At 40.5% G+C, this 16,108-nt stretch overlaps 1 protein-coding gene across 2 annotated transcripts in view; it reads left to right on the top strand.

The window, feature by feature from the left end:
• si:ch73-335m24.2 (protein eva-1 homolog C) overlaps positions 1-16,108 on the top strand; it is a 38,224-nt gene that overhangs the window by 19,124 nt on the left and 2,992 nt on the right. Inside the window, exons 3-8 of one of the 2 annotated variants that reach the window (XM_034181759.1) lie at positions 10,260-10,465; positions 10,572-10,695; positions 11,593-11,745; positions 13,839-13,982; positions 14,070-14,141; positions 15,089-15,169. In XM_034181759.1, coding sequence (XP_034037650.1) covers positions 10,260-10,465; positions 10,572-10,695; positions 11,593-11,745; positions 13,839-13,982; positions 14,070-14,141; positions 15,089-15,169 — 780 coding nt within the window. The remainder of the gene's footprint in view (positions 1-10,259; positions 10,466-10,571; positions 10,696-11,592; positions 11,746-13,838; positions 13,983-14,069; positions 14,142-15,088; positions 15,170-16,108) is intronic. The other variant, XM_034181760.1, reaches the window with a different exon arrangement.

Genomic DNA, 16,108 nt, shown 5'->3' with positions numbered 1-16,108 from the left:
ATACTTTAAGAAAAGGGAGGAGCACAAGGTGCACACAGGTGGACTACATTCTTTATAGGAGATGCAAGCTAAAAGAAATCAGAGACTGTAAGGTAGTGGCAGGAGAGAGTGTCGTTAGACAGCATAGGATGGTTGTTTGTAGGATGACTTTAGAGGTAAAGAAGAAGAAGAGAGTGAGAGCTCAAGAAAGGATCAGATGGTAGAAGCTGAAGGAGGAAGACTGTTGTGTGAAATTTAGTGAGCAGGTGAGAGAAGCACTGGTTGGAGGGGAAGCAATTTTGGACAACTGGAAAAGTACTGCAGATGTGGTGAGGGACACAGTTACAGTGTACTGGGTGTGACATCTGGACAGTGGAAGGAAGACAAGGAGACTTGGAGGTGGAATGAAGAGGTCCAGGAAAGCATAAGGAGAAAGAGGTTGGTGAAAAAGTTTTGGGATAGTCGGAGAGATGAAGAAAGTAGACAGGAGTACAAAGAGGTGCGGTGTAAGGCGAAAAGAGAAGTGGCAAAAGTGAAGGAAAAGGCATATTGCGAGCTGTACAAGAAGTTGAATAGTAAGGAAGGAGAAAAGGACTTGTACAGATTGGCCAGACAATGGGACAGAGCTGGAAAGGATGTGCAGCAGGTTAGGGTGGTAAAAGATGCACATGGTAATGTGCTGATAAGTGAGGAGTGTGTGCTGAGAAGGTGGAGGGAATATTTTGAAGAGCTGATGAATAAAGAAAATGAGCGAGAGAAAAGGCTGGATGATGTGGTGAGAGTAAATCAGGAAGTACAAGAGATTAGTAAGGAAGAAGTGAGGGCTGCTATGAAGAGGATGAAGAGTGGAAAGGCAGTTGGTCCAGATGACATTCCAGTGGAAGCATGGAAATGTCTAAGAGAGATGGCAGTAGAGTTTCTAACCAGATTGTTTAATAAAGTCTTGGAAAGTGAGAGAATGCCTGAGGAGTGGAGACGAAGTATGCTGGTTCCTATTTTCAAGAACAAGGGTGATGTGCAGAGCTGCAGCAACTACAGAGGTATAAAGTTGATCAGCCACAGCATGAAGTTATGGGAAAGAGTAGTAGAAGCTAGGCTTAGAAAACAGGTGACGATCTGTGAGCAGCAATATGGTTTCATGCTGAGAAAGAGCACTACAGATGTAATGTTTGCTCTGAGAATACTGTTGGAGAAGTACAGAGAAGGCCAGAAAGAGTTACATTGTGTGTTTGTGGACTTAGAAAAAGCTTATGACAGGGTGCCAAGAGAAGAGCTGTGGTATTGTATGAGGAAGTCTGGAGTGGCAGAGAAGTATGTTAGGGTAGTGCAGGACATATACAAGAATAGTGTGACAGCGGTGAGATGCGCAGTCGGAATGACAGACCCATTCAAGGTGGAGGTGGGATTACACCAAGGATCAGCTCTGAGTCCTTTCTTGTTTGCAGTGGTGAGGGACATGTTGATGGATGGGATCAGACAGGAGTCCCCATGGACTATGATGTTTGCAGATGACATGGTGATCTGTAGTGAGAGTAGAGAGCAAGTTGAGTCTAGTCTGGAGAGGTGGAGATATGCTTTGGAGAGAAGGGAAATCAAAGTCAGTAGAAGCAAGACTAAGTACATGTGTGTGAATGGGAGGGAGCCCAGTGGAATAGTGTAGTTACAAGGAGTAGAAGTGGTGAAAGTAGATGAGTTTAAATATTTGGGGTCATCTGTTCAAGGTAATGGAGAGTGTGGTAAAGAGGTGAAGAAGAGAGTGCAGGCAGGGTGGAGTGGGTGGAGAAAGGTGGCAGGAGTGATTTGTGACCGAAGAATATCAGCAAGAGTGAAGTGGAAAGTTTACAAGACAGTAGTGAGACCAGCTATGTTGTACGGCTTAGAGACAGTGGCACTAACAAAAAGACAGGAGGCAGAGCTGGAGGTGGCAGAGCTGAAGATATTGAGATTCTCTTTGGGAGTGACAAGAATGGACAAGATTAGGAATGAACATATCAGAGGGACAGCTCAAGTGGGCCGGTTTGGAGACAAAGTCAGAGAGGCGAGATTGAGATGGTTTGGACATGTGCAGAGGAGGGAACCAGGGTATATAGGGAGAAGGATGCTGAGGATGGAGCCACCAGGCAGGAGGAGAAGAGGGAGGCCAAAGAGTTGGATGTGCTGAGGGAGGACATGCAGGTGGTTGGTGTGACAGAGGAAGATACAGAGGACAGGGTGAGATGGAAATGATTGATCTGCTGTGGCGACCCCTAACGGGAACAGCTGAAAGACAAAGAAGAAGAAGAAGCAGCCACTGTGATGAACTCACAGAACTTTGTGGGAGGAAGGTGAGGGGAAACAAGCAGTTCATGACTACTGGATTAAACAAAAAGTCTTGGCTATTGATTGGGGTATATTAAGCATCAATAAAGTTTTCATATAATATCCCTCTTAAGTCCCTTCAGCTGCTCCGCTGTTCTCACTTGGGGTCACCACAGCAGAGCTGCATGTTGATTTGGCACAAGTTTTATGCTGGATGCCCTTCCTTACGCAACGTGGAGAAACGTGGCAGTGGTGGGGCTTGAACGAGGAACCTTCCGCACCGAAACCAAGTGCACCCACCACCTGCCTTGTATGTGACACCTGTATTCACGAGCATACAGAGCATACAGAGCATTCAAGAGCATTTTAAATGAATAACTACAGGTACACATACATTAAACAGGACATCAGGATGCATGTGCAATCTGAAAATGTGCATGTTAGCTGAATGTTTAACGGGCCTGTAGGAGATAAATTTGTAACTGTTAGAGTTTCATTACTGTACTTGAGGTACTTTACCATCAAATTTAAAAATCAAATTTCATTCTCATCAACCACTTCAGGAATTTCCTTCAGTATGTCAACATCAAATCCTGCTTTGTCATGAAAATCTGGATAGTGTCACTGTGCCACTTTTGACATACGAGGTCTCTTAGATAATAAACCGACCCTTTTATTTTTTTTTTTAACTATATGGATTTGAATGACATGCGATTACACCAGTCATGCTTGAACCCTCGTGCGCATGCGTGAGTTTTTTCACGCGTGTCGGTGACGTCATTTCCCTGTGGGCAGGCCTTGAGTGAGATGTGGTCCCGCCCTCTCGGCTGAATTCCTTTGTTTCACACGCTGCTCGAGACGGCGCGCGTTGCTTTATCAAAATTTTTCTGGACCTGTGAGGAATATCCGAGTGGACACTATTCGAGAAATTAAGCTGGTTTGTTGTGAAAAGTTTAACGGCTGATGAGAGATTATGGGGTGTTTCTGTCGGTGTAAGGACTTCCCATGGAGCGGGACGTCCTGCAGCGCTTCCAGGCGCTGTCGTCGGCCTGTTTCGAGCTGAAAACATCCTAATTTAAGGCTTAATTCACCCAGGACATCGTGAGAGAACAGAGAAGATTCAGAAGAGGCCGGCATGAGGAATTTATGCGGACATTCCACTGTTTAAGGACATTTTTTTAATGAAAGACGTACGCGCAAATTCGCCGAGTCGTTTCCGTGACGACTCGGCAAATCTGTGTGCGCCGCGACAGGAAAAACACCTCCGTGTTGAAAACCATTTGTAGAATTCAGGCGGCTTTTAATGGCTTTCAACAAGTGAGTAACTGAGAAATTGTTTAACAGCTTGGGCATGTTCCAACTTGCCCGTTAAGATTTCCAACGGAGGTGTTTTTCCTGCCGCGACCCCCCGCGGTCGGGTCCAGCCCGACATGCGACTCTGCCCACACGTTCTTTCATTACAAAATGACCGTTAACAATGGAATGTCCGAATAAACTCCTCATGCCGACTTCTTCTGAAAGTTCTCTGTTCTCTGACGACTTACTGCGTCAACAGAGCCTGAAATGTGGAAGTTTTCAACTTGAAACGGCGAGACGCTGCCGCCTCGAAGCGCAGATCGCCGTCAGGCGCCGTGGACCGTCCTTAAAGCGACACTACCAGACCAAAATCTCTCATCAGCCGTTAAAATTTTTACCGAAAACCAGCTGAATTTATTGAATGGTGTCCACTCAGTTGTGCCTTACAGTTTTGAAAATTTTTTTATCAAACAAAGCAACAGTCTCTGAGCCATTCCTAAACAATGAAAAAAATCGACGAGCGGGTGGACGACTCCTCACTCAAAGACTGCCCACAGGCGAATGACGTAACCGACAGGCGTGAAAAAACTCTCGCATGCCCACGAGGGTTCAAGCTTGTCTGATGTAATCACACGTGATTCAAATCCATATGGTTTTTGAAAAAAATAATAAGGTCGGATACTTTTCTAATAGACCTCGTATATCTCCAATGTTTTTCAGCTTTCTTGGCAGTAATCGAGCAAATATTTGATAGTGTTTTCATCACAGTTTTGACGTGTACATCATAATCTATATAGCCATATGGAAAATGGCAGGTTGCCAATTTACAGCTGTGTGCAGCCATTCTGCTTTGTGCACACCTGATTCGGTCTTAGAAGGGCAGAGGAGTAGTAGGTCCTGATTAGTACGTGGCTGGGAGACAACTTGGAAACAGCAGGAGCTATGTGTGTTTCTCTATGTAGGAATGGAGTAAGGGCTTATAGCCCTCATGAAATGGAACATGAACCAAATCCCAATGTGGATCTGTACTGTATCAGCGGTGGCAACCATAAACAACCGCAGGTAACCAAAAGACAAACAACCACAACAATGGTCAATTAAAGGCTAGAAAATAAATACCAGTGGCCATCATGGCCAACTGAATGGGGATTTTGAAATGGTTTTACCAATTACATTGCTTACACTCACAATCAAGCCTCAGCTGGCTGACTGTAGTCTACCCCTCAGACGGTTGCAGCTGCACCCCTGTCCAGCATTCTTATGAACTAAAAACACACTAACAATCTTAAAGCAGCTTCCACTTTTAACAGTGGCTATTTTTCTAGACCAGAAAAACACAATAATCATACGGTAACAGTTATATATTCAGGCAAAGGCAGCTATACGCATGCTATCTCTTGGTCTAATCTTGGTGAGGATTTGTGGTGGTTGATGCCTAATAATAGTTCATTGTGAGCAGGCGCCTGGTACTGCTTCTCATTGCTCCATGAAGACAACACACACACACACACACACACACACACACACACACACACACACACACACACACACACACACACACACACACACACACACACACACACACACACACACACACACACACACACACACACACACACACACACACAGAGTAGAAAATGGGGGTCAGTAGGAAGTACACATATACACACATCTAGTCTAGTGCACATGTCTTGTGTGTTTGCACGTGTAGTCATAGTCCAAATATTGTCTTGGAAAGCTACACCCAGAGACTGAGGCACCACCCAGTTGACAACCAGAGCAAGAATTACCATGCAATAAGTCAAACTATTGACTTAACAGTTGTGCACAATATGTACTTTTACATTGTGTGTTCTTCAGAAGTATTGACTTTGACTGACTCAACGTTAGTTCTTACTGTTTTACAACTACTGAAAGGGTAGTTGTAAAACAGCTAACTGATCATCTGCAGAGGAATGGTCTATTTGAAGAGTTTCAGTCAGGTTTTAGAATTCATCATAGTACAGAAACAGCATTAGTGAAGGTTACAAATGATCTTCTTATGGCCTCAGACAGTGGACTCATCTCTGTGCTTGTTCTGTTAGACCTCAGTGCTGCTTTTGATACTGTTGACCATAACATTTTATTACAGAGATTAGAGCATGCCATAGGTATTAAAGGCACTGCGCTGCGGTGGTTTGAATCATATTTATCTAATAGATTACAATTTGTTCATGTAAATGGGGAATCTTCTTCACAGACTAAGGTTAATTATGGAGTTAGGGCTGGATCAGGTGACCCTGAACCATCCCTTAGTTATGCTGCTATAGACTTAGACTGCTGGGGGGTTCCCATAATGCACTGAGTGTTTCTTTCTCTTTTTGCTCTGTATGCACCACTCTGCATTTAATCATTAGTGATTGATCTCTGCTCCCTTCCACAGCATGTCTTTTTCCTGGTTCTCTCCCTCAGCCCCAACCAGTCCCAGCGGGGGACTGCCCCTCCCTGGGCCTGGTTCTGCTGGAGGTTTCTTCCTGTTAAGAGGGGGTTTTTCCTTCCCACTGTCGCCGGGTGCTTGCTCACGGGGGGTCGTTTTGACCATTGGGGTTTTTACGTAATTATTGTATGGCCTTGCCTTGCAATATGAAGCGCCTTGGGGCAGCTGTTTGTTGTGGTTTGGCGCTATATAAATAAAATTGATTGATTGATTGATTGATTGACTTTAATGCAGAAAGGCATTTTTGTCATCTGAAACCCATACTCTATTTCTTATATAAACATGAAAATACCAGTGTTAATTTCACACTGAAAAGAGAGGACAGATATAGACACTTTTCTATTGTTAACTTTAACATGGTCAGTGTTCATTTAACACTGAAAGGAATGATGCATATAGACACTTTTCTCGTGTTAATTTAACACTGAATAGAGAGGACAAATATAGGCACTTTTCTATTGTTAACTTTAACATGGTCAGTGTTAATTTAACACTGAAAAGAGAGGACAAATATAGGCACTTTTCTATTGTTACCTTTAACATGGTTAGTGTTAATTTAACACTGAAAAGAGAGGACAAATATAGGCACTTTTCTATTGTTAACTTTAACATGGTCATTGTTCATTTAACACTGAAAGGAATGATGCATATAGACACGTTTCTCGTGTTAATTTAACACTGAATAGAGAGGACAAATATAGGCACTTTTCTATTGTTAACTTTAACATGGTCAGTGTTAATTTAACACTGAAAAGAGAGGACAAATATAGGCACTTTTTTATTGTTACCTTTAACATGGTTAGTGTTAATTTAACACTGAAAAGAGAGGACAAATATAGGCACTTTTCTATTGTTAACTTTAACATGGTCAGTGTTAATTTAACACTGAAAAGAAAGGACAAATATAGGCACTTTTCTATTGTTACCTTTAACATGGTTAGTGTTAATTTAACACTGAATAGAGAGGACAAATATAGGCACTTTTCTATTGTTAACTTTAACATGGTCAGTGTTAATTTAACACTGAAAAGAAAGGACAAATATAGGCACTTTTCTCACTTTTCTATTGTTACCTTTAACATGGTTAGTGTTAATTTAACACTGAAAAGAGAGGACAGATATAGGCACTTTTCTATTGTTACCTTTACATGGTTAGTGTTAATTTAACACTGAAAGGAATGATGCATATAGACACTTTTCTTGTGTTAGTTTAACACTGAAAAGAGAGGACAAATATAGGCACTTTTCTATTGTTAACTTTAACATGGTCAGTGTTAATTTAACACTGAAAAGAAAGGACAAATATAGGCACTTTTCTATTGTTACCTTTAACATGGTTAGTGTTAATTTAACACTGAAAGGAGAGGACAAATATAGGCACTTTTCTATTGTTAACTTTAACATGGTCAGTGTTAATTTAACACTGAAAAGAAAGGACAAATATAGGCACTTTTCTCACTTTTCTATTGTTACCTTTAACATGGTTAGTGTTAATTTAACACTGAAAAGAGAGGACAAATATAGACACTTTTCTATTGTTAACTTTAACATGGTCAGTGTTAAATTAACACTGAAAAGAGAGGACAAATATAGGCACTTTTCTATTGTTACCTTTAACATGGTTAGTGTTAATTTAACACTGAAAGGAATGATGCATATAGACACTTTTCTTGTGTTAATTTAACACTGAAAAGAGAGGACAGATATAGGCACTTTTCTATTGTTAACTTTAACATGGTCAGTGTTAATTTAACACTGAAAGGAAGGGCGCATATAGACACTTTTCTTGTGTTAATTTAACACTGGCGATTTTTCTGTGTAGCTTAAGCAGGATTTATTTATTTATTTTTTAATACTCGAACCACAGCACTCAGCCCCTGTGTTGGACATTATGCACTCAACAGCCACTTGTACACATCAATAAAACCAGGTTGGACCCCTGTTTTGTCTTCAGTATTTCCTAAACTGTCTTAATTCTTTATATTGATGAAGATGCTGGAAACATTCCTCAGATATTTAACTGATGGCAGCTGATAACTGATAGTAACAGTGTTCACAAACACATTTTAAGTTCTTATCCAAATTTAGGCAATGCCGGATCATTTTTATAGATTCTTTATAAGAGATTACCGAGTTTTTGGTTCTCTTGCACATTTTTTAATCACACATACCACAGAGGGTGAAACACATGAAGTACCACTTATGTTACTTAAGTATCGAAACACCCAGGCAATATTTTATGTGTTGGTAAAACAGCAAGACAAGTCAAAATCAATAAGGAGAACCAACTCTAAACCCCTGGCAATAATTATGGAATCACCGGTCTCGGAGGATGTTCATTCAGTTGTTTAATTTTGTAGGAAAAAAAGCAGATCACAGACATGACACAAAACTAAAGTCATTTCAAATGGCAACTTTCTGGCTTTAAGAAACACTATAAGAAATCAGGAAAAATAATTGTGGCAGTCAGTAACGGCTACTTTTTTAGACCAAGCAGAGGGAAAAAAATATGGACTCAAAGGAGTAAAAAGGAGTGATCACACCTTGGAGAGCTGTTGCACCAAGTGGACTGACATGAATCATGGCTCCAACACAAGAGATGTCAATTGAAACAAAGGACAGGATTATCAAACTCTTAAAAGAGGGTAAATCATCACGCAATGTTGCAAAAGATGTTGGTTGTTCAGAGTCAGCTGTGTCTCAACTCTGGACCAAATACAAACAACATGAGAAGGTTGTTAAAGGTAAACATACTGGTAGACCAAGGAAGACATCAAAGCGTCAAGACAGAAAACTTAAAGCAATATGTCTCAAAAATCGAAAATGCACAACAAAACAAATGAGGAATGAATGGGAGGAAACTAGAATCAAAGTCTGTGACCGAACTGTAAGAAACCGCCTAAAGGAAATGAGATTTACATACAGAAAAGCTAAACGAAAGCCATCATTAACACCTAAACAGAAAAAAACAAGGTTACAATGGGCTAAGGAAAAGCAATCGTGGACTGTGGATGACTGGATGAAAGTCATATTCAGTGATGAATCTCAAATCTGCATTGGGCAAGGTGATGATGCTGGAACTTTTGTTTGGTGCCGTTCCAATGAGATTTATAAAGATGACTGCCTGAAGAGAACATGTAAATTTCCACAGTTATTGGTGATATGGGGATGCATGTCAGGTAAAGGCACTGGGGAGATGGCTGTCATTACATCATCAATAAATGCACAAGTTTACATTGATATTTTGGACACTTTTCTTATCCCATCAATTGAAAGGATGTTTGGTGATGATTAAATCATTTTTCAAGATGATAATGCATCTTGCCATAGAGCAAAAACTGTGAAAACATTCCTTGCAAAAAGACACATAGGGTCAATGTCATGGCCTGCAAATAGTCCGGATCTTAATCCAATTGAAAATCTTTGGTGGAAGTTGAAGAAAATGGTCCATGACAAGGCTCCAACCTGCAAAGCTGATCTGGCAACAGCAATCAGAGAAAGTTGGAGCCAGATTGATGAAGAGTACTGTTTGTCACTCATTAAGTCCATGCCTCAGAGACTGCAAGCTGTTATAAAAGCCAGAGGTGGTGCAACAAAATACTAGTGATGTGTTGGAGCGTTCTTTTGTTTTTCATGATTCCATAATTTTTTCCTCAGAATTGAGTGATTCCATATTTTTTTCCCTCTGCTTGGTCTAAAAAAGTAACTGTTACTGACTGCCACAATTATTTTTCCTGATTTCTTATAGTGTTTCTTAAAGCCAGAAAGTTGCCATTTGAAATGACTTTAGTTTTGTGTCATGTCTGTGATCTGCTTTTTTCCTACAAAATTAAACAACTGAATGAACATCCTCAGAGGCCGGTGATTCCATAATTTTTGCCAGGGGTTGTAAGTGGATGTATTTTTCTTTTTTCAATACTTCTCTGTACATCCTGGAGATTTTGATGCTTGATTTGAATTTCAGCAGATCCTCTTCATCATACCTACTTGCCTGCACACATTCATTTCTGCCACCAAATCATCCAAATCCGTGTTTTCTTTAATGAGCAGTTGAAGAGGTTCCTAATGAAGTGGCCAGTCAGTGAATATCAGATGCTGTAATGATTTTGCTCAGCACACTCTTGAGTTTTGTCCTCCCAGTTGTCTTGAATAAGTTGAGGCTGCATATAGCAAATGTGATTTCAGTACTATTGTGTACTCTCTCCTTCAGTATATCTTTACAACATTCTGAGGAACCACACTGCCCACGCTTGTGAAGGGGACACACTCACTATAGCGTGTCCTTCCAGGACGTCTGTGGCCATCCTATCAGCGTTCTATGGGCGACGGGTACCTAATCAGCATTTGTGCCCTTCTACGAACACAAACAAAATGCTGGATGAGGACACAGAGTGCACTTCACATGTTGTTACTGAGGTATTTTACATCATAGTCTGTGTTTTACAAAAGTACTCGACCTTCATTAAGTGCTTTCAAAGGGGACTAGTGCAGCAGATGACACATGCATGTCGTTTTATTGCAGAAAGTGCTGTCAGAATGTCAGGACCGGCACTCGTGTCACATCCCAGTCCTCGGCCCAGTGTTTGGGAAGGACCCCTGCCCGCTCACCCGCAAATACCTTGTAGTCTCATACAAGTGCCAACCAGGTAACTTCACATTTATCACTGAACAATCAGATATGGGATAATTACAGCACCACGATAAGGAATAAGTAAAAATAAATGTGTAACTGAGTTAATACAAGGAACTGGAAATATGTTTAAAAATGAATGAAACAGCATATAATTATGGGTGTGTAGCTAAAAGGAATGAAAAAAACATAAAAGAATGAATATAGTCATTATTAATTTGCATCACATATGTGGAATCATTAATAGAAAGCAAAAGCTGAGATATCAATTCAAAATTTTGTCTTTCTTAGTGATAATTATAAAACACAAGTTGGAAATGTTACATTAAGTTGTAACAAAGATATACTAAATTAAAATTTTGACATGTAAGTGATGTCAAAGTGATCATTTCAAGCCTTTATCTCAACATTTTACTTAGAAAGCTGAAACTTCCATTGTGACTTACAAACTTCAAATACAAAGTTTTTATCTCCCATCTTTGATTTGCAAAGTCAAAATCCAAACTTTATCATCTCATAATTCTGATTGACAAAGTTGAGAATTTGACTAACTCATAAAAAAGAACGTTTGACCATTTCATCTCATAATGTTGACTGAAAAACACCAAAACTGAAGTTTTTGTTTCATTCTATGAAGCTGAAATTTTGACTGTCTCATAATTTTTATTTGTGTTGGTTTTATTTTACATGAGCTCATAATTGTTTTCCTTCATGTTTTCCTTCTTTTGGTGGAACTGAGTCTCTCTCATGACATGAGCTTTTTCTTTTTTCTTTTAGGCTTTAACTTGAGTTTCTTTCTGCCACCCATTTAACCCTTTTGGTCTCAAACACCATGACCATGCTTTAAAACCACATTTTCACACACACATATATCAAAGTTCTGTTTTGGTTCCTTATGTCATCTGTTTTTCAGAGCACCACCGTACCAGGCTGGTGTGTGAAAATGAGCGTCTGAGGTTGATGTGTAACAATGACACTGTCCTTGCCATCTACTCTGCCACTTTTGGACACCTGCTTCACGGCAGCCCCTACTGTCCTCAGGAATCTGGGCCAAAGACTGACATGGGTCTGAAACAGTGACACCAAGAGGAAAATAGTGGGAAAAGCATAGATTATGTTACATTTTTATCTCTGCCAGTGAAGTTGGAGGAGGTTATGCTTTTGCCCCTGTTTGTTTATTTGTTTGTATATATATATATATATATATATATACGCAATATCTCTAAAATTAGAAAGGTCTTGTCTCAGAGTGATGCTGAAAAACTAATTCATGCATTTATTTCCTCTAGGCTGGACTATTGTAATTCATTATTATCAGGTTGTCCTAAAAGTTCCCTAAAAAGCCTTCAGTTAATTCAAAATGCTGCAGCTAGAGTACTAACGGGGACTAGAAGGAGAGAGCATATCTCACCCATATTGGCCTCTCTTCATTGGCTTCCTGTTAATTCTAGAATAGAATTTAAAATTCTTCTTCTTACTTATAAGGTTTTGAATAATCAGGTCCCATCTTATCTTAGGGACCTCGTAGTACCATATCACCCCAATAGAGCGCTTCGCTCTCAGACTGCAGGCTTACTTGTAGTTCCTAGGGTTTGTAAGAGTAGAATGGGAGGCAGAGCCTTCAGCTTTCAGGCTCCTCTCCTGTGGAACCAGCTCCCAATTCAGATCAGGGAGACAGACACCCTCTCTACTTTTAAGATTAGGCTTAAAACTTTCCTTTTTGCTAAAGCTTATAGTTAGGGCTGGATCAGGTGACCCTGAACCATCCCTTAGTTATGCTGCTATAGACGTAGACTGCTGGGGGGTTCCCATGATGCACTGTTTCTTTCTCTTTTTGCTCTGTATGCACCACTCTGCATTTAATCACTAGTGATCGATCTCTGCTCCCCTCCACAGCATGTCTTTTTCCTGGTTCTCTCCCTCAGCCCCAACCAGTCCCAGCAGAAGACTGCCCCTCCCTGAGCCTGGTTCTGCTGGAGGTTTCTTCCTGTTAAAATGGAGTTTTTCCTTCCCACTGTAGCCAAGTGCTTGCTCACAGGGGGTCGTTTTGACCGTTGGGGTTTTACATAATTATTGTATGGCCTTGCCTTACAATATAAAGCGCCTTGGGGCAACTGTTTGTTGTGATTTGGCGCTATATAAAAAAAAATTGATTGATTGATTTATATATATATATATATATATATATATATATATATATATATATATATATATATATATATATATATGCCTGTTTATTCGTATGTCTGTTTGTTTGTTTTTTGTCTGTTTATGAACAGCCTGGAGCCCACAGCTTTTCATGTATTATTATTATTATTATTATTATGAAATTTCTACTCAAGACTCATATCCTGATAGGCAACAAGTGATACAATTTTCAAGGTCAAGGTCAAAGTCACGAAAAATCTTGGAAAATTGGAAAAATCCCTGAATTTTAACAATGAATGAATATTAAAAAAAAAAAAATCATAACTCTGCCTAAAAAGATTCAGTTTCTTGTGGGATGGTATCCTTTATCAACTGACAAAGTTTGATCCAGATCTGATCCAGATTACAGATTTTGTGGCCATTTAAATTTAACATTGACTCACTATTGCGTGACAAAGTTTGATCTGAATCTGATCCGGATTGTGGATTTTATGGACATTTGAATTTAATATTTAAAAGTCCATTTGGTGTACATTTTGCATTATATCTCAGTCAAAAGTGCCCCAATCACTCTCATTTGTGACACTGAGGTGCAAACTGGCACTCTCAATAAACAGACTAAGTTTGATCTGCATCTGGTCTGTATGCGGATTTAGTGGATATTTGATTTTAACATTGAAAAGCACTTTTGATCTATATTTTGCAAAGTCACTGTCAAGTCATTCTCAAGTCATCAATCTGCAAGTCCCAAGTCAAGTCTCAAGTCAGACTTGGGACTTGCTGATTCATGACTTGAGAGTGACTTGATGGTGACTTCGTCCCACCTCTGATAGTTTGTATTATGTTTTAGCTTATAAAAAGCCACTTGTAACATGACTTTGACCCTGAAATTTTTTTCCAAGATAAAAATTGGTGAAATTGGAAACTAGCGTTGGTGGAGGTTTGCGCTCTATGAGTACAGTGCTCTAGTATTAAATTGTATGTTTGTTTGTTTGTTATTTCAAATTCCAGAATGTCTGTCGCCTTCGGCTTTGAGAAAGGTATCACGTAGGTGTCACGGCAGGCCACACTGCTCACTACTAGCTGACACTGTAACCTTTGGGGACCCCTGCTTCCCTGGTACAAGGAAACACCTTCGAGTGTCCTTCACTTGCGGTGAGTGACAGTGCAAATCACGTGGAACTGAAATGATTTGGTTTGTTGCATCAGTTCTGACATAAAATTGTTGCATTTCATCTTTAGTTCCTCGATATCTTCTGGAAGATATGGGCCGAGGGACAACAGATCCTTTCATGATCTCAGACTACACACATGGTGAGAGTGTCTACAGAATGTTCACAGGCACATGCAGCTCTAGGGTGGGTTTGATGAGGCTGTAGCCCCCCCCCCCTTCAGGAATGGATGATTTTCAAGTTGCGGTAGAGCAACGTCTACGTGCATGCGTGGCGACATCACAACTCTCTCCAGTTCGGGAGACGCGGTTTCGTTCAACTACAAGAACTGTCAAGAAACTTTCTCGTGTGTGGTTGGAGTTGTGTGGAAGTACGAACAGCCCTTTGAGTGCTTGAATAATGAGGTCAGTCTCACAAAGAAATCAAACAATGGTGAAAACATGTTTGTTGCGCCCAGAAAATTGGTATTTTGGTTGTTGAACTTTCCTAACAACGAATTTAAAGCCCCAGTCACACCACACTAACAAGAAATCTGGACTTACGTTGACTTTCAGAGACATCGTTTAACCAGTGTCCAGCTTTGATCGGTTAGCCGCTCCGTGAGGCGTCATAACAAGCTGTTGTTTCTAATGACGTCAAACACATGAGTGTCAGGCTCCCTAACCGGACGTTTCGGTTTCAAGACGGCGGCGCAACTTGAAAATTGTCCATTGCAGTAGGCCCACCTTAACCCCACCACAAAACTGACATTTGCCATTCAAATTCCTCATCCTTGGTTTCTCACAGTCTCTGACTTACATGACAGACCCATAGTGCTCCCAGCCTCCATATCACCTATGAGACATTTTTGATGCACTGGAATTAGATCAGTTGAGGCTGTGAAAACACTGACTGCTGTGACTGTTAAACGTGAGTTGCCATCGTTAGTTCAGTATATACAGGCACTTGACACTCTATTTAAAATGCATATTTGCACATTTACTACAAATTGTGTTGGCCCACCTCTGAATAATGATGCCCCTATTTAGCAAACCTCTGGAGCTGCCACTGTTGGTCCTTGCAGATTTTCACTGGCCTTCTCACCTGCAGGTGGATGGTACACCGGCCCCACCTACAGGCCTCAAAACACGTTCTTAACCAACTCTCTGGAGATCATTGACAAAATACTGGGTATGTGCACTGCTGGTGCCTGTAGGCTAGCGCTAAGTGTACACTACTTATTCTAGTCCTCTTGTAATGCTTCACTGGGTCATAGAGTAGTTTTTGTGTATTTAACTGGCACCGCTCTTGACCATTTCTACAGCATTTGTTTTGTTAATAAGGCGGAGCAGATGGTCTTCAAAACGGAATTCCATCTGGTCTTGTGCAGTTTTCTTGGCTTCATTCCATGGCACCCAGATTGACCTCAACTCTGCATTGTGCATTCTTCTTGGTTGTTGGTTATCTCCATTTGCATGAATTTTTAGACAAAGTGTTGAACTTCTATAGACTATGAAGTATTTGGGCAGTGACACACTTTTACCTCTGCACACAACTACAATGGAGTTACAATGACAAAGCCAAGATGTGATTTAAGTGTACATTTCCAGGTTTACAGTGAACAATGCAACAAAAATATTACATTAACTATTTTGGAATTACCGTTATTTTATGAACAGTCTCTCCACTGTCAGAGGCCATATGTAACTGGACAAACTAACATAATTAGGAATATAAAGTTTTTCATTGATTTAAATCTGTCACAAGTCTGCAATTTTCAAAAACTGAGTGCAAGAAGGAGACTAATGAAGGAGGCCACCAAGGCACCCATGACAACTCGGAAGGAGTTATAGGCTTCAAAAAGAAGAGGTGAAATTTCACCTAAGGTTGTCAGAAGGCACATCAAAGAGTTGAGCCTAGATTGGATCTGTTTTCTTGAATGTTTAAACATGCATTCATTTATTTTCAGCCGCCCACACTTCCCTATTCTCGGCCAAGTCCTGTAACGCTTCCTGTGGGATCCCAAGGGTTTCCCAAGCGAGCTAGGAAATATAATCTCTCTAGCATGTCCTAGGTCTTCCATGGGGCCTCCTCCCAGTTGGACATGCCTGGAAGACCTCCTTAGGGAGA

The sequence above is a fragment of the Thalassophryne amazonica genome, chromosome 11, assembly GCF_902500255.1.
Source record: "Thalassophryne amazonica chromosome 11, fThaAma1.1, whole genome shotgun sequence".
Taxonomy (NCBI): Eukaryota; Metazoa; Chordata; class Actinopteri; order Batrachoidiformes; family Batrachoididae; genus Thalassophryne; species Thalassophryne amazonica.
The sequence above is the reverse complement of the archived record's forward strand: the minus strand, read 5'-3'. Positions and strand labels throughout refer to the sequence as shown.